Source organism: Hemibagrus wyckioides, linkage group LG06 (genome assembly GCF_019097595.1).
Source record: "Hemibagrus wyckioides isolate EC202008001 linkage group LG06, SWU_Hwy_1.0, whole genome shotgun sequence".
Classification (NCBI taxonomy): domain Eukaryota; kingdom Metazoa; phylum Chordata; class Actinopteri; order Siluriformes; family Bagridae; genus Hemibagrus; species Hemibagrus wyckioides.
The window spans coordinates 36,937,447-36,956,854 of record NC_080715.1 but is presented as its reverse complement, the minus strand read 5'-3'; the positions used below and the strand labels follow the sequence as shown (position 1 = coordinate 36,956,854).

The 19,408-nt window shown below is 39.9% G+C and overlaps 1 protein-coding gene across 10 annotated transcripts in view; it reads left to right on the top strand.

The window, feature by feature from the left end:
• The window catches only part of myo6a (myosin VIa), a 108,403-nt gene extending 95,277 nt beyond the window's left edge, over positions 1-13,126 (top strand). For 4 of the 10 annotated variants that reach the window (XM_058391784.1, XM_058391783.1, XM_058391781.1 and 1 more), the window contains 5 exons: positions 1,870-1,973; positions 3,406-3,537; positions 8,116-8,142; positions 10,136-10,354; positions 11,336-13,125. In XM_058391784.1, coding sequence (XP_058247767.1) covers positions 1,870-1,973; positions 3,406-3,537; positions 8,116-8,142; positions 10,136-10,354; positions 11,336-11,535 — 682 coding nt within the window. In that variant the 3' untranslated portion in view covers positions 11,536-13,125. Of the gene's footprint in view, positions 1-347; positions 387-1,869; positions 1,974-3,405; positions 3,538-8,115; positions 8,143-10,135; positions 10,355-11,335 lie in introns of all 10 variants that reach the window. The other 6 variants (XM_058391779.1, XM_058391776.1, XM_058391778.1 and 3 more) reach the window with 5 other exon arrangements.
• Positions 13,127-19,408: the final 6,282 nt, after the last annotated feature.

The window sequence follows — 19,408 nt, the reverse complement described above, 5'->3', positions numbered from 1 at the left end:
GCTATATTAAAATTGTGCGCCATAAAAATATGCAGGATTAAATACTATCTATCCATCCATCCATCCATCCATCCATCCATCCATCCATCCATCCATCCATCCATCCATCCATCCATCTATCTGTACATTATTATAAAATAATCCAGTCTTTGTCATCTACTTGTAAGCATTTGGCAATAAGCACAGAATTTTACATCTAGACTCTATATATAATTATATTTTTCCACACATTATACGGACATGCAGCATGAAGACTCAGTTATTTGATGTATATTTGGTGATACTGAAGTGCTGGATGTTATTCTAACCTATGTTCATGTGTATGCTGCATTTATCACACTCTACAGGGAAGAAATGGCCCAGGAAATGTCCGAGCTTCTTGCTAGGTGGGTTTATCGGCTCGGTTCGTCTCCGTCGACGACCCGGATCAACCCCAAACACATCCCTCAAGGGTTGATTAATCTAGAAACGAATCAGAAATTGAATCTGAGGGTCAATTCCAATCGAGCGCTGTTGACTTGTAACAAATCTACGAATGAAGCAAACGATCGATCTGTTCATGATCCGGAGAATCCTGATTTATACCGTGCTGTGGAAAGGAATTGTACATGCTGCTTATTATTATTATTATTATTATTATTAATAATAATATGATTTCTTTTCCATTAGACTGAATTACAGTAGCGGATCCTTCTAGATCAGGAAAATGCATGCTTTTTTTTCACGTTAATTTGCATTAGCGCAATTTCCATGATCGTTGAAATTAAAAATGTGCATGTGATTTAGGAATTTCTTGCTTTTTATTCTCTACAAATTCTTAGTAAACCTTCAGAATTGAAAAATGTTCAGGTTGTGTGTGTGTATGTGTGTGTTTTTGCTGAGATTCTCTTTAGCTAATTACAGATGCTACGTGAACAAAAAATATAGGTGTTAGTTGGTAGGGATAGTTTATAAGAAGAATAAAACGGGACAGAGCATGATGTTATAGGATATAAATCAGCAGTTTGTGGTGTTCTGGAGCACACTGTGAAGCTGGGTTACTTTTACTAGTACGAAGTTGTTTTATTTTTAGATGACAGCACCTTCTGACCAATCAGAATCAAGAGTTGAACACATGATAATGACGTAGTGTCTCCAAAAAAACGACCTTGGTTATCAATCCATTCCCTTCCACTTGTTGTCTTCTCTTACCCAAAAAGGAAGAAATGCACTGTATTGATTCTTAGGGTGTCCATAAAGGAAGAGCTGAACTGTGCCAGAAAGCTAAAAGCGGCGCTGCAGTAGATAGTTTTAAGCCTGTTTAGAGATACAGTGACTGAGTGACATTAACAAGAGGCTATGGCGTTAATCCCCCTGAGCTAAAAGGCTTCAGTGGGCTGCCAGTAAAGCCTGGCAGAGGATCAGTCAGGCCATGGAGGTGTGCCAGGTCGCTGTCTCCTTTCTTTCTTACGCACCTCAAAGCTTCACAGATCTTTAAATAGCCATTAAAGTGTTAGGCCCGGCTCACAGAGTGGCAGATGTGATCTAGCAAACTGATTACAGGCATGGTGGGTGGATGTAGATACTAGGATACTGTGTTTAAAGGTGTAAAAGGAAGACAGGAAGGTGAGACAGATCGTGTGTGTGTGTGTGGTTAAGAGTGCCTTGCCGTGAAGAACGGGTTTGTAATCATCAACTCATATGTCTATTAAAATCGCACCCGGCTCAATTAACCCCAACTAACCTTTTGTTCTTTCCTCTTTAATGCTTTAACTCCATCTCCAGTGACTCGTCTTCATAAGTCGGAAAAGCTTTGTGCTGTTTATAAATCCCTCTGTGTTTTTGTGCCTTGTGTTTCTTGTCTTCTCGCGCTCGCACTGATGATTCCAGAGGTCGACAGACGCAAGCTACGAAGCCTCCGGCCAGCACCAAGAAGCACGATCTCAGCAAGTGGAAGTATGCAGAACTCCGAGACGCCATCAACACTTCCTGCGGTAAGCCCTGAGATAAAAGATAATACTCGTGCCCTGTGGGGCTCAGATCTCACCTAGTGCTTCTGTAATGATCTGTCAGGCAACACCATCTCTGGGCCTCCATCTTTGTGTGTGTGTGTGTGTGTGGAGTTTCAGTGTTCTCCCTGTTTTTCAGAGGTTTCCTCCATGTTCTCTGGTTTCTTCCATTGGTCTATCTAATGACATATCTTGTAGGCTGTAGTGTGTGTGTGTGTGTGTGTGTGTGTGTGTGTGTCACTCGGGATAGACTCCAGGTTTCTTGCAACCCTGCGTAGGATTAGTGGCACAAAAAAATGGAAGGATGGATCTAATAACTGACTAATAGATTAGTTTAATAACTAGGGGAATCATTTTTCCTGTGTTGAGTCAACTCCAAAGTAACACCTAGTAATGCTTCTTAGTTTTCAGTGTCTGGAATCAGCTCCTTTCATAGGATCGGCTTTGAAGTGAAAAGCAAGAAAGCAGGAATGGCGGCTTGATGACTTGGCATGCAAGAAAGTGAAATAATATAACGCTTAGGTAAATCGATTCACATGATTCAAATGAATCGATTCACAGTAGAACGATTCGTGAGCCAAGTCATATTGAAGCGAGAACGCGTTCGTTGACTCGAGGCTGTGTTTCTTTTCAATAAAATCTCATCCGAAGTATCTCAAGATAATATTTTCTATTTCATAAAGCAAAATCGATGGATAAATTATGAGCGTAAATATATGAGCTAGAAAAACCAGATCTCACAACTCAATAAGCAGCAGTTAATAAGCATAACCAAGATGCGCGTGATCCAATTTCACAATCAGATCATTACAAATCACAATATTGCTTGCATGAAATCAGACAATGTCACAGAGTCTCAGAGGAGGTTTCCTCAGCTCCGGTAAAACACAATCTGGCTAATAGACAATGATTGATTTTTGTCGATTTATTTGTTATAACCTTATCTGTATTTGCAGCCTTGCTTTTCCAATTTATAGGTATAGCAATAAATCGTTTAGGGCGGAGCCTAAGACGCAGAGCCTGTCTTTAATCAATGCTTTCCGACGAAGCAGTGATAGCACCGAGGGCAATGATTAGAGAAAAAAAGAGGGCGCCTTTACTTATTATACATTATCGGAATAAATGATAAATGATCACCAGACACAACACCACTGCAGTCTTTCTAAAAGAAACGCACTCACTAGTTTTTTACACCCACTCACGCATTTCCTGTGAAAAATGCGAGTTCTCTCGTGCCAAAAGCCGAGCCGATGCTGCGGGGAAGAGGAACCCAATTTTGGGGATGGCGAAAACTCAATTTATATCCTGATCCTTACTTCTTCTTCTACTTTCTTTGTCTTTTCTTTCTTGTTTTTTTTTTTTTTTTTTTGGAACCAATTCTCTCCTCACTATCTCCCTCATCTCCTCCTCTTTAAAGATATCGAGCTGTTGGCTGCATGCCGAGAGGAGTTCCACCGCAGGCTGAAGGTGTACCATGCCTGGAAATCGAAGAACAAGAAACGTAATGCCGAGGCAGAGCAGCGGACTCCAAAATCCCTCACGGACCACGGTAAGAGCCAGCTCCTCACTTTACCTACGCTCACGCTTCACGGAGTAGCTACAAAGGTCACTATCATGGCTGATGAGGATTACAACCTGAGGGTTAAAGGAAATCAAACGAGAACCATCATAAGCTGTAGGGGGTTTTTATTAGTCAAGCATTAATCCAAAAAACGTCCATAGTTTAAGCCATAATGGATTTTTTTTTTTTTATTTTATTGGAACACAAAGAGGTTTTTCATGCATGAAATAGTTTCTCATGGGTCATTCGAAACCCCCAGGTCAACACAATGCTGGATTATTTTATCCAGGGTTAACAATTAGTCCTGGCTTTTCATAAATTTCAAGCGATATTTACGGCATCATCAACCGTGATCGATGGCGTCGCATTAAATAACGGCTTCGCGTCGGTGAGACAAAATGTCGCCGAGTCAAGCCTCCCGAGACGAGGCAAGAAAAGCAGACAAAACAAATGAAACAAAAAACAAAACATTTACACAGCACACAGACTTTCCTGCGATCGTTTATAAAGCTGGTGACATGAGGGGCGCTGTTCAGTTTCTGATTGGATGTCTTGTTGCTATGCAACAAGCAGAACATTCTAACACAGCATGGTTTCACATTTGCACGCCGATATGTGAAGTTAGTTGTGCAATAGCTGTGTTTTTACTCACGCGTGAAACGTTCCTCTAACCGGGGTTAAAAGGCGGGGTTTCGAATGACGGGGTTAATCTGTGCGTGAAAAGCCGTAAAGAATCTTCACCTCATAGCCAAACACAGGCTACAAATTACATTTCGAGCCTCAGTGCTTCTTTAAGGCAAATCAATAAACGAGTGCAGTAAATAATAATATGCAAAATAATAAATCTGTCTGTCGTATTAGGCTATTATTTTTAAAAACCATCAGCAAACAAGCCTGAGGAGGTGGTTCTCAATCTTGTGCTGGATATGAAGATCCCAAGACAAAGAAAAGCCTCTTTTATTAACCACATTGACTTGATCCTGGTCAGGGTCAATGTGGTTTATTTTTTTGGAAATATTGATTGGAAGTTCGAAGGGAAATTACAGAATTAGGGGGAAAAAACACTGCAGGAGCGAGCGGGATTGGGATTTAAGACTTATTTTTAGAATCGATTCCATCCCAGTTGAATAGGAGGAAGTGTATTAAAGCCTGCTAGTTCTTCATGGGTGCAAATGTTGCTTGTGGAACTGAATTATCTTATATAATCGTGTTCGGGTGACGCTGGAAGAGGTTCAAAAATCAAGGAAAGGCACGTATCTCAAAAATCCAACGTTGTTCACCACTCAACGTCGCTCTGATTAGCTGGACTTGCCACAGATAATTGTTTTTCATTCGCGAAATCGTCCCTCGCCCTCCATGCGACGAATCGTTTGGCTTTTGCTGAGGAGAATTCATCATGCTGTGCGTGGGTATGTGTGCATACAGTATGTGTGGATGTGTATATGCGTGTGTCACCCCGTAATTACACACTCCTTTCATCTGCCAGTTTCCAAAATTAAGCGAGACCATCTGTCAACATAGCAGATAGTTCTCTATCGGTCTCTCGGCCCAAATACCCCAACCTGGAAAAATCTTACACACAAACACAGGCTCCTGAAAGCCAAGCCATTTCTACTGTGATGTATTGTTTTTTTTTTCTTCCCCATGTATCTGAGGTAGTGTTAGAAGCTGGGTTTTTTAATTTATTAACATATTTGTAAAGGATCATCTGTGAGCTGATGTCACATTAATCTGTATTAATGAAAGTAGCAGCAACAAATGATCTTTTGGTCGCTTTCACTTGACTCGATCATCTCTGTTCCGAAGACATTTCTTACCTGTGATTGATACAAAGCTCTGAGACTCCTTCCAAACATCTTCTCACAAGAAACTTCTCCATATCAGCAATTACATTCTTTTACATTCAACATCCTTTTTTTAAATAATAGAACAAACACATTAATATGAACCTCTGTGCTACGTTTATAGAAAAATTAATCAACCAAACAGATTTGCGAATACACTAGTTTCTGTCTTAAGTTTTAACAGTAATTTAATTCAAACAGTATTTCAATGCGTTGACTTTCTACAACCAAACTTTCATACTACAAGCGTATTTTTTTCCTACGAAGGTAAAAATATCTTCATATTGGGTACAGTGATGACCTCTGGTAATAATGTTACTTGAATAATACACAGCATGTTTCCCAAGAAAGAAATCATGGTAAAAAGCATCATATGACACTGAAATATACTACACTAAAGGTCTCAAGTTGCTATATATGTGGTATGTAGAATGGTAAAGCCCATTTCCCCGAAAATGAACGTTTTTATCATATCCCAATGACAGATACCTAATATAGACTTCATTATCGGTGTAATTACGGCATTATGGTCCATATTGCCTTTAATCAGTAAGACCAAATGTTGCTGGAGTTATTAGTGAGCAGTGACTTGTCTTGTTTGTGCAATATCACTCGGATTAGATCCTCACAGCTGCTGAAATAAAAACAGCTCTTACAGACGGACTGGCTTTATATGCCTCTAGCCGTGTTTTCTGTGCTGGAAGTCGCCATGGTGATGAGGAGGATGAAAAGGCTGTACCTGGCTGTTTGCAGAGCCGCTATGTTTATGCATGCTCAGCACATGCAATAATGCCACTTTTATGGTTGGTGTTATCACAGCCTCTTTATTTTTTCAAAGAAAGGAGGACAGATGGACAGATAACCAGGGACTTATGGGCCGTAATGTGTACCAGAGGGAAGAGGTACATCCTGCATACCACGCTTCAATATTTCTTTCTGTCTTTTGCAATCAGATATCTAAGAGATCCATGTGTATTTTCAGGAAATATAAAAGAACATAATCTGTCTAAAAATATTGACCGAAAGCAGTTTGAGGGTTTAGAAGCGCTTTGTCCATGGTAGCAGGCAATGATTAAAGATGAAGACAGTAAGAGATTGAAGACTAAGTAATGGAAAACGTTTATGTGGAAGCATCTCAGGGATATGCCGTTGACACCTTTTACAGCTTTACAAGCAATCAGAATGTTTTTTTTTGTCAGAAGTGTACCTTAAGAAGAAAAAGGATCCAACTGGCCGGTCTTTAATCGAATATACACTGTATTAATGAGTGAACATGAGCACTGCGTTGTTTTATTTCTGTGTTCAAAAATAGAGAATATATTTGCTGTCTTTGTAACTAAGAAAGCAGTTTCCCACTTTCCAGGTGAATTCCTGATGATCACTAAAGACTAAATGGGTGGGATGGATGGTGTTAATCTATTCCATTGATCTCCCATTGGTAGAGCTTTCCCTCTGGTGCATGTCTACCAATTTCCTCTGGTGCATGTCTACCAATTTCCTCTGGTGCATGTCTACCAATGTCCACTGGTGCATGTCTACCAGTTTCCACTGGTGCATGTCTACCAGTTTCCACTGGTGCATGTCTACCAATTCCCACTGGCACACTGGTGCATGTCTACCAGTTCCCACTGGTTCATGTTTACCAATTTCCACTGGCATGCTGTCTACCAATTCCCACTGGTGTATGTCTGCCAGTTCTCACTGGTTCATGTCTACTAATTCCCACAGTTTAATGTCTACCCATTCCCACTGGTGCATGTCTACCAGTTCCCATTGGTTCATGTCTACCAATCCCCACTGGTACATGTCTACCTATTTCCACTGGTACACATCTACCAATTCCCACTGGTGCATGTCTACCAGTTCTCACTGGTTCATGTCTACCAATTCCCACAGTTTCATGTCTACCAATTCCCACTGGTTCATGTGTACCAATTCCCACTGGTGCCCTGGTACAAGTCTACCGATTCCCACTGGTGCACTGGTACATGTCTACAAGTTCCCACTGGTTCATGTATACCAATTCCCACTGGTGCATGTCAACCAGTTCCCACTGGTTCATGTGTACCAATTCCCACAGGTACATGCTTACAAATTCTTACTGGTGCACTGGTACATGTCTACTATTTCCCACTGGTGCATGTCTACCAATTCCCACTGGTGCCCTGGTACATGTCTACCAATTCCCACTGGTGCACTGGTACATGTCTACCAGTTCCCACTGGTTCATGTATACCGATTCCCACTGGTGCATGTTTATAATTTCCCACTGGTTGATGTTTACCAATCATGGACATCTCTGCTCTTGTGTGTTTGGCTACTTTGTGATGTTACCATCAAAAAAATAATACAAATACTGCAGCAGATTGTTTGTTCATCTTCTGTATCTGCTTTATCCTGGTCACCGTGGATCCACTGGGACCCCAATCCATCCCCTGAAACCCTGAACACACACATATATTTACACACAGAGGTGCAAGTACCATCATATTACCACTTATTTTTAGACGGTCGGAACATAGAGCAGACCTAGAGCTATGAGAAAGGGTTGTGAGAAAATATATTTGTGAATAATAAGCATTAAGTACCATTTGATTATTCCGAATGTGATAGCTGAATAAACAATTTGGCTTCAGCCATTTTCAGTGTCTCTCATGCTGCTGTTCACACTTTATAAGATAATGAGATGAAAATTCAAAACATGTGCCTCTTTTGTTTATAGGTTGTGCACAACGTGTGATAAACACCTGTAAGTGGCCCTTGATGCTAGTTTAACATTTCTAACAGCTGGGCTGGCCTCAATAACCACACTGAACCAGTCTGATTTGCATTCACTGTTTTCCCTTGGCTTCTTGCTAAGAGCTTGTTTTTTTTTTCGTGCAAAAGAAAAGAAACCTGGTTTCAAAGCCAAAAGGGGTAAGATAAAAGGTGTAAGTGCTCAGCTAGCAAGCTAACATTGAATATATTAGGAAACCAAATAGAAACTGTTGGATTTCAAAGTAAAAATCTGTGAAAATGAAGTGATACAGTACAGTATTAATAGATATGATATAAACCTGATCCAAGAAGTTAATAACACGCAGGCTTAGTAGCTAATTTACAACAATATAGAAGGCTAGACACTTGTAGAGGTACTAGATTAGTATGAATGAATCACAGTGTTGTGTGTTGATCTGAGGATTATGTCTGGAGTTGCCGTGTCCGCATAACGTCTGGCTCTATCGATCCTGTTCGAAAATAATGCAGGCAAGTTATTTATCACGCTCAGCGAGGCACAAATAGATGGCCAAACACAGCTAATACACCTCAAGGTTTGAGGTAGAACCTTTGAGGTACTACACCTCAAAAACAGGAAGTAATCAGTTAAACCCAAAGAAATGCTGATAAATTAGTAATAAATTAGTAATAAATCTGCTGATTTCAACTGTTAGATTAGCTTGCTTTTAACTTATTGAGGTTTGGATTCATTTCAAGTGACCAATCAAATTTCAAGAAGGATTTCAAATGACCAGGATTGAAGTGCTTAAAAAACTATTATGAAGATATTACGTAGGTTTTTTTGGGTTTTTTTTTTTTTGTCAATCATGTAAGCACTTAAACTAGAGATGGAACAAGACACTCAACTTCATTTGAAAAAATACAGTACAATTGATGACATGGTCAAATTGTTTGACCAAATTTGGTGTTAATATGGTGTTATAAGTGTTGCGGAGATATAACCTCACGATCAGTGGCGAGTCGAGATTTCCATCTGGATTGTAAAAAAAAACTGATATGTGTTACGGATCGTTGAGGATCTCTGGACTCCATTTTGAGAACCTGAGCATCATGATATACTATATTAAAAAGTTCCAGCTTATGTAGATGGTGGGTGAAGATGTGAAGAAGTTAAAGTTACACTTTTTTTTTCCCTTTCTGCTCTTTTCGGAACTGTCTTTATGAATATGCAAATGTGGCATTTTAGTCTTTCTTGTGTGGTGAACATATAGAGATTGTGCTGCTCGGGCCACACAAAAGCGACAGATTCTTTACTTTCTTCCACTAAAATTACTGAATAAAATCATATTGGGAATGTTCGGTATGGACAAAACTTTTCTCCCTCTCTCCCTTTTTTTTTTTTTTTTTTTTTAATTTTTTTAGACTTTTACTCAATACACTGCATATTAACCTAGCTTCCTGGTGGTCCAGCGGCAGGATCCTGCGCTCTCGTTGCCGCGGCCCGGGTTCGATTCCTGGGCGGGGTGCTAACCCAGCCACTGAAGAGTTAACTCTCAGTGCCGGTCCCAAGCCTGGATTAAAAGGGAAGGTTGTGTCAGGAAGGGCATCTGGCGTAAAACCTGTACCAAATTGAATTGTGCTGACTAAATGATCCGCTGTGGCGACCCCAAACAGGGAGCAGCTGAATAATAATTAACAGCAATAAATATTAACCTAAATTTTTTTGTTTGCTTTCAACCAAAGCTTGGCTTTATTTAATGTACCATCTATTGCACATGACAATATGACTCATTTCTCTTCAGTATATATTAGAATTATGCAAATGAGTGGCAGTAGCATTTAAAAGCATTGTTTAAATGTTTTAATAACCTCTAACTGACTGCATGATAGATTTTCAGAGTAACTTGCTAACTCAGTTCTAAACTTCTTACACTTATTAAAGCATGAATAGATGCCACTAAACAGTTCTCCAATTTTAACAACTCCTGTTCAAAGAGCTAACATCTACATCTCTGTTCCTGCAGCCCAGACCTATGTGGCTCCTCCAATCCCGGCTAGGCAACACGAGATCCTGGCGAACAGACAGCAGCGCTACTTCCGCATTCCCTTCGTCCGTCCCGGCGATCAGTACAAAGATCCACAGAATAAGAAGAAAGGGTGGTGGTACGCACACTTCGATGGGCCGTGGATCGCCAGGCAGATGGAGCTGCACCCAGAGAAACATCCCATTCTGCTAGTAGCCGGTGAGCACAGCTTGTCTTAAAGGGTACAGTTCTGAAAACCTGTCCTTAGGGCGTCTCAGGTGGTCCAGAGCCTCTCCACATGGCTTCTGCTGGATTTTGCTGTGTCTTTGGAGCTGGGGGTCAAAGCAGAAGATCAGGTTGCTACTCTGCAGTATGGTATCATTACCTGTGCTTGTTATTTTTTTTGTTGTTGTTTTTGAAGGTTTTTACCTCAGTATTTTGTTAAGTCATTTAATAGAACAGTAATTACGAGAAGTTGCTTGATGTCAGCTGTCAAAGAGACACATTGATACACACACACTCAAACAACTGTGTATAAGACGCACCATTGAATCTGTTATACATTCATCAGGTGCATTAGAAGGAACTCTTTTATTGTATTTTAGAATTTAAACTCTATCTATACTTACACTATACTACCAAAAGTTTTGGGATGTCTTCCTTTACATGCACATGAATGTAATATGGAGTTGTCCTGCCCTTTGCAGCTATAACAGCTTCAACTCTTCTGGGAAGGCTTTCCACAAGGTTTAGGAGTGTGTTTATGGGAATTTTTGACCATTCCTCTAGAAGTGCATTTGTGAGGTCAGGCACTGATGTTAGACGAGAAGGTCTGGCTCACAGTCTCTGCTCTAATTCATCCTAAAGGTGTTCTATCAGGTTGAGGTCAGGAGAAGTTCCTCCACACCAAACTCTCTCATCCATGTCTTTATGGATCTTGCTTTGTGCACTGGTGTACAGTCATGTTGGAACAGGAAGGGGTCATCCCCAAACTGTTCCCACAAAATAGGGAGCATGAAATTGTCTAAAATTTCTTGGTATGCTGAAGCATTAAGAGTGTCCCAAAACTTTCATCAATATAGTGTATTACTTACTGCAAAAAAATGTAATCACTTCTTAAAAACTCTACACCATTATTCATGTAAAATGTACTTCTAAAGAATTCCCTGTGTTGGTTTTGTTTCTCTTCACGCTTTGTAGGCAAGGATGACATGGAGATGTGCGAGCTGAATTTAGAGGAGACGGGTCTGCCCCGTAAGCGTGGAGCGGAAATCCTCGGCCGGCAGTTCGAGGAGATCTGGGAGCGCTGCGGAGGAATCCAGTATCTGAGGAACGCTATCGAGAACCGACAGGCACGGCCCACGTACGCCACGGCCATGCTGCAGGACATGCTCAAGTAGACACGCACAATCACACACTCGGTCAGTCGACCGTTAAACCGTGAGAGTGCTGCAGAAACTGCTCGGGTAGCCACACACACACACACACACAATATCTCAACCCTTAAACCGTGACCATACTTCAAGCACACACACTTGAGAAGCACACACACAAAACCAGCCAAGCGATGGCTGTGCCAGATCACATTCAAGCGCACACACACACACACACACACACACACACACAGTCTAGGTATATATTTTTAGTTTGAAGGGAATATTGCAGTTTCTCTAGTCAGATTTTAGATAGAAATTCACCAATGAACTCGTTTTTATCGATAGTTTGCCTTTCGCCTTCTAAATTTTTTCCCCTTTTAATTAATTCCCTTTTCCTTATTTTGTTCTCTTTAAAATTTGTGTGAAATTTACCGTGAATTCTTTTTCTTTCTTTCTTTCTTTCTTTCTTTCTTTCTTTCTTTCTTTCTTTTTTTTCCTTGCACATTTTTTTTTTTTCCCCTCAGTAAATCCATCACTGCAACTTCGAGGCCTTAATAACTGCGACTGCCACAGCGATTCGTTTAAAGACGCGTCCCATGTGTACTATTTTGTATATTATCTGATAAATATTCATAAGCAAGTGTTAATAATTCAGTCATTCCTGTAAGGATATATTCCATTTTTTGTATAGTTATCAAAGCTTCTTAAAAGACATCTAACTTAATTAAAATAGTTTTTTGGTTTCACCAAATGGCGGGCGAAAAAAAAATTGCACACAGATTTAATAATGATAATAGTCTTTTATCATGGGTTTGTTTCTTAATTGTCGTCATGGTAACCATAGGATTTTTTTTGTTTTGTTTTGTTTTTAGTTCACTGTTTACACATGAAAGAAAAAAAATAAAAATAAAAACCAACCCTGGTCTGTAGTTCAGGTCTAAACTCTAAACGATGCACTATATTTTTCTGAAGGATTTTTTCTAGCATTCCTTTAGCTGTACCTGATGATCTTCCAGCTCCAACTGAATGTACAGAGATTTTTACACACAAGTCCTTAAAGAACTAGATCTCGGTTCCTCCAATAACTCTAATCGCACTCGTTCTGCTGAAGTCGTTCTTGAAGTTTTATCGATGCTCAAGAAGGATTAACGTTAATTTCCCAGGAAAAATAAAAGAACTTATAATGATGATAATGTCTAAATTATATTTTGTTGTCGTCGTTAAGAAATGAAGTGTAATGAAATTTATGCAATATTTTATGTGACTAAACCTATTTGGGGGGTTTTTTGGACCAAATATGTATTCTAGCAAATAACTAATGACTCTAATGTCGGGGAGGGGATACGACTTTTGTACTGAGCTAAACATTAGCTGCTGTGTGCATGAACCTCACAAACTGGAATAAACTCCTCCATATTCTCCTCGTCTTGTTCACTTTTTTTTTTTTGTACTCGATAAATTCTCAAATCTGATTGGTCAGAAGGTAATGAGTAACGGAGTTTTACGACAGAGGTAAGTCTTCAGGATAGAGATTATTTTAAATGGTAATAAAAATGAAGGAAATTAGCTTGACCACAAGCTTTAAATGTGATAATATGCAGACAAAAAATATGACTTTAATTAATTGAAATAAAAAATGTTGAATTTGTGATAAAAACAGAAATAAAATGCTTTGGGTTGTGCTTACTTCAATTCTTTTTAATTACATACCCATTATGATATATAAGGTTACACACACACACACACCTTCCTTCCTTCCTTCCTTTCCTTTCCTTCTGTTCTTTCCTTCCTTTCCTCCCATCCTTTCCTTCCTTTCTTGCTTTCATTTCTGTCCTTCCTTCCTTTCTTTTCTTTCTTTCCTTCCTTTCTGTCCCTCCTTTCTTCCTTTCCTTCCTTCCTTTTCTTCCTTCATTCTTTCCTTCCCTTCCCTCCTTTCCTTCCTTTCTTTCCTTTTTTCCTTCCATCCTTTCCTTCCTTTTTTGTCCTTCCTTCCTTTCCTTCCTTCCTTTCTTGCCTTTATTTCTGTTCTTTCTTTCCTTCTCTTCCTTTCTGCCCCTCCTTTCTTCCTTTCCTCCCATACTTTCCTTTGTTTCCTTCCTTCCCTCTCCTTCCTTTGTTTCCTTCCTTTCTGTCCTTCCTTCCTTTTATTCCTTACTGTCCTTTTTGTCCTTCCTTTCCTTCCTTTTTGTCCTTCCTTTTTTCTTTCCTTTCCTTACTTTCTGTCCTTCCTTTCTTTCCTTCCTTCCTATCCTTCCTCCACACACACACACACACACACACACAAATCTTCAATATTTCTGTTTTAAATGTTGCTTTACTATTCAAGATTCTGTATTATCCCCTAAGTCCCTATTTAAATCTAAGCAAATGTCTGATATTGTCCAAGTTAACCGCTTTGTCCAGGTTGGAGTTTCCTCATGTTTAATCTTTTTCTATTGAAGCGTGTGATCAGACGACGGATTAGGTTTAAAACAGATCATAAGGCTTTGCACAAACCTGGAGTGAAGTCCATGCCAGATGGAGTACACGCTGTTATTAAAGCAAAAAAAGAACTAAATATTAAGAAGCTCTAAAATCCAGTGATATATCCTGTATTAAATTAGAAATGAACTGGAAATAGAAGCATTTTCAGTTGTAAAGTCTTGGAATTTAATGAACTCATTAAGCCTTAATTGACTCATTAGAACTTGTTAGGCACATCCAGAATTGTCATTACGATGAATCATTTCAGAGCATGATAAATTCTCAGAGTCTTTAAACACTCAGGGCTCATGGGATACTCTTAACAGCTGACTAAAGGATCCCAAAACTGAAGCTAATTGATGCTTAGAAAGCAGAGGAAGGAATATAAAAAGATATTAGAAGTGCTTCACTCTCCAAAATGTCATTAAGAAGTGGGATTTAATGCAAAAGATCTTGGAAAATAAAACGGGTCAGGCGTCAGATGGAAAACCCCGAATGACAACAGGAAGGTTTATCTGACACAGGAGAGGAGGTGCAGTGGGCTACTGTGCAGCATAAAGCTGATCTACATGGGAGATTCATCAGAATGGAAACTTCTGGGAGTTCGGAATGGCGCTGACAATTCTCTGACTGAAACATCAACAATTTCTTCAAGGAATACTTTCAATAGGAAGGTACAATGTTGTAATATCTGCTAAAGGGGGTGGTACTGTCTCAGTATGGGCTCCAAAATCTCAGCACAATTACTATTTTCTTTCTTTCTTTTCTTATTTCCCTTCCCTCCTTTCCTTCCTTCCCTTCCATCCTTTCATTCCATTCTTTCCTTCCTTTCTGTCCTTCCTTCCCTTGCCTACTTTCCTTCCATCTTTCCTTCTTTTATTTCCTTTCTTCCCTTTCTTTCTTCCTTTTCTTCCTTTCTGCCCTTTCTTCCCTTCCATTGTTTCCTTCATTCCTTCCTTTCTGTCCTTCCTTCCCTTCTTTCCTTTCTGTCCTTCCTTCCCTTCCATTCTGTCCTTCCTTCCTTCCTTCCTTCCTTCCTTCCTTCCTTCCTTCCTTCCTCCCTCCCTCCTTTCATTCCTTCCTTTCTGTCCTTCCTTCCATTCTCTTCTTTCCTTCCTTCCTTTCCTTCCTTCCTTCTTTTCTGTCCTTCCTTTCTTTCCTTCCTTCCCTTCCATCCTTTCATTCCATTCTTTCCTTCCATCTTTCCTTCCTTCTTTCCTTCCTTTATTTCCTTCCTTTCCTTTCTTTCTTCCTTTTCTTCCTTTCTGCCCTTTCTTCCCTTCTTTCCTTCCATTGTTTCCTTATTTCCTTCCTTCCTTTCTTCCTTTCCTTCCTTCCTTCCTTCCTTCCTCCTTCCATTCTCTTCTTTCCTTCCTTCCTTTCCTTCCTTCATTCCTTCCTTCCCTTCCCTCCTTTCCTTCCATCATTTCCTTCCTTCTTCCTTCGTTTCTGTCCTTTATGTCCTTTCTGTTCTTCCTTCCTTCCTTCCTCCCTCCCTCCCTCCCTCCCTCCCTTCCTTCCTTCCTTCCTTCCTTCCTTCCTTCCTTCCTTCCTTCCTTCTTCCATTCTCTTCTTTCCTTCCTTCCTTTCCTTCCTTCATTCCTTCCTTCCCTTCCCTCCTTTCCTTCCATCATTTCCTTCCTTCTTCCTTCGTTTCTGTCCTTTATGTCCTTTCTGTTCTTCCTCCCTCCCTCCCTCCCTTCCTTCCTTCCTTCCTTCCTTCCTTCCTTCCTTCCTTCCTTCCTTCCTTCCTAAAGACAAATTAAATTTGTCTTTATTTCTCCCCACTTCCTGTATTGTCATTTAACCCCCAAGTGCACAAACTTTTGCACACAGCTGTATATTTACCAATCAGTCAAGTCTTTATGGAATAAGGAAGCCGAGAAAACACGGCTCTTCTGCAGTCATATTTTAAGCAGAAAGCTTAAATCTCAGCTCGTAAACATTATGGTGTCAAAGGGATTGATGCTGTTTAAAAAAAAAACTGCTGTTTTTATGTTTCCTGTTTTTAAAAGACTTGTGCACAGTGATGTAACTATTTTCTTTAGCATAAAGGCATAGAGTTATTTCATTGTAATAACAGACCAGAGTTATTACTCTAAATCGCATGGTACATATCAGATGTAAAAGCTATTAAAAATGCTTTTGATTGCGTCTTTCCTACGTCATATCATTAATTCCACCACCCTGACCATAGACCACAGGACTTTTCTCTTCTTTTTCTAAACCATGACCTCTGAGTGAATCATTCAACTTACTTCCTCTACTTATTATCTTTATAAACGGAGACAGGGAGGAGGTAATATGTCACGTAATTCTCGCTCTTGTGGCATCCATTTCCATATTGAAATTTTGTCATTATACAGATGGAGGCTTTGTAGCACAACAGTCTTTCAATGGCGTATTAAGAATTAGCAGCAGAAGTCATTAACTGTAACAATGAGCAGCATAGAGCTTAGAGCGCTTCTTTGATTACAGCTAAAATTAATAAATGGAAATTTACAAGCAAATCTTACAAGGAAAAAAAAAATGTTTTTTTCCCTCCTACAAACCCTGTTTTGTCTGAAGCGACTTTATTTACACAGCTATGTTTAGTCTGATTTGGGTCGAGACTAACCCCAGAAAACACCGTGTTCAAAATATTTTGTTTGGGAATGTTGATGAGTATAAACACATCAGCTTTATACTCTTCCTCTGATAGACATAACACTGATGCACTGGCAGTGAGGAAAACAACACCTGAGCACCGGTTTTGTTTTGTTTTTTCCTATTTCTGAACAGCCCTTAATGTCTCTACCTCATGTTCCATTTTGCCGATAAGTAGTTCATGACATTATGTAGACACTTGAACGTGTGAATAATCCTCCACTCCAGTGGGTTAAAAAAATAAAAAATCAAATGCAGATAACAGCACACATTAAAACACTACTGCAAAACAGGTCTTTTTTCTTTCTTTCTTTCTTTCGTTCTTTTTCCTTCCTTCCTTCCTTCCTTCCTTTTCTTCTTTCCTTAATGTCCTTCCTTCCCCTTCCTCCTTTCCTTCCTTCCTTCCTTCCTTCCTTTCTTCCTCCCTCCCTTCCTTCCCTTCCTATGCTTCCTTCCCTTCACTCCCTTCCTTATTTTCCTTCCTTTCTGTCTTTCCTTCCCTCCCTTCCTTTCTGTCCTTCCTTCATCTCCTTCCATTCCTTCCTTTCTGTCCTTCCATTCTTTCCTTCCTTCCTTCCTTTCCTTTCCTTCCTCACCTTCCCTCCTTTCCTTCCATTTCTTTCTTTCTGTCCTTCCTTTCCTTCCCTCCTTTCCTTTGCTTTCCTTTCTATTCCTTCCTCCCTCCCTCCCTCCCTCATACTCCTTGTGTTCCTCATACTCTCTCAAAGCCTTCAAATTGCGAACAAGAAAAAAGAAAGGCATATATTCTAGATACTCTTTTCTTTTGTAGGTGCTTTAAAGTTGGGCGCCATTAAATCCAAAACACACCCAAACATTGTAGTATTAACACCAGCCATAATTCAGAAATATAATATCACCTTGGATCAGGCTTGGGAGTTTTTGTATGAGCGAGAATGTGCAGCGATCGCCATTATTAGGTGGAACTGATGGAAATTATGGCATTTCCATTCCTCATTGAAAGCTGTCGAGGTCTGCTGTCTGCATGATTGACTCTTAAGACCTGGCGGTGCACTTTTCCTGTAAAAACATCAAGAATAGAAAGAAATATAGAGAAAATATACAGTGGGGAAAAATAAAACTATACATTTTCTGAAAGAGACGTCTGTAAAAGAAGATCAGTCAATTTTTCTGGGGGTTTTTTCCTTCATTTTTTAACCAATCGAATCGGTCCGTTCCGTATGTCGATGTTCATGATGGTTAAATGTAATAACTGTGCATTGATTTGCACTAAGCGCTCTACATCGCAATTATATGCCTGTAACAAACATTAATTATAAACAAGAATCCCTTTTACAGCTAAACTAACTAGCGGTATTGACAACAGATCAAAGCTTTAATCCTTCCACTCATGGATTCTGTGCAGGAACGATATCTGGAACTGTGGATAAGGGGGGAGGGGGAAACTGTACGGAAAACAAAAATCCTTCAAATCATTATGGTGAAAGAAGAATGCAGTGGAAGATTAATTAATTAGTGTCAAACTAAATGTCTGTATGATTAAAGCCTCCATTACCAGTATATGTCATTATGGTGAAACGGGTGGTCTGTATTTATCATTTAGATTTAAAATTGCCCCTATATGCAATATTAATATTGTGTTGGTCCCCCTTTTTGCTGCCAAAACAGCCCTGACCCGTCAAGTACTGTGTATTCTGACACCTTTCTATCAGAACCAGCATTAACTTCTTCAGCAATTTGAGCAACAGCAGCTCATCTGTTGGATCGGATCACACGGGCCAGCCTTCGCTCTCCAATGAGCCTTGGCCGCCCATGACCCTGTCACCGGTTCCTTCCTTGGACCACTTTTGATAGATACTGACCACTGCAGACCGGGAACACCCCACAAGAGCTGCAGTTTTGGAGATGCTCTGATCCAGTGGTCTAGCCATCACAATTTGGCCCTTCGTCAAACTCGCTCAAAATACTTACTCTTGTCCATTTTTCCTGCTTCTAACACATCAACTTTGAGGACAAAATGTTCACTTGCTGCCTAATATATCCCACCCACTAACAGGTGCCATGATGAGGAGATCATCAGTCTTATTCACTTCACCTCTCAGTGTTCATAATGTTATGCCTGATCAGTGTATGTTGATTTCTAATATAATTCAAATGGTGATATTTTATTCATTAACATGAACTAATTAGCTTCATCTATTGGTACCAGTCATCCATCCATTCTTTTTGGAACCTCTGATCCTACACAGGGTCTATCCCAGGGCACTCCATGCACAAGGTGGTGGATACTTTGTAGATGGGGTGCCAACCCATCACAGGGCATAATCACACACACACTACAGACAATTTAGAGATGCCATTCATCCTACAACACATGTTTTTGGACTGGGGAGGAAATCGGAGAAACCAGAGGAAACCTGTGAGGCATGGAGAGAACATACAAACTCCACAAACACAGGAGGCGGATGCAGGATTCAAACCCCCCAAACCTGGATAATATTACTCCACCAATATATTACTAGACTTTGATAACAAGATGAGATGACATACAAGTTCATATTTCTTTGACCAGCAGCAATATTAGGACATGGTGAAGGGATCTACTCAGCACCTCTCTCTATCAGGATATCTAAAAGGGTCATGAGAGACAGATATACAGCTGTAGGTAGGTAAAGTGTTTATTAAAGTTTGGCAGATGATATAGAGTGTCTTAACAGTCTGACTATTCTGCCTTAATAGCTTTTGTGTAAAGAAACATATCAGCGGTGCTGGATGTCATGTGACACAGGAATAAGTTATCTGTCTGGAA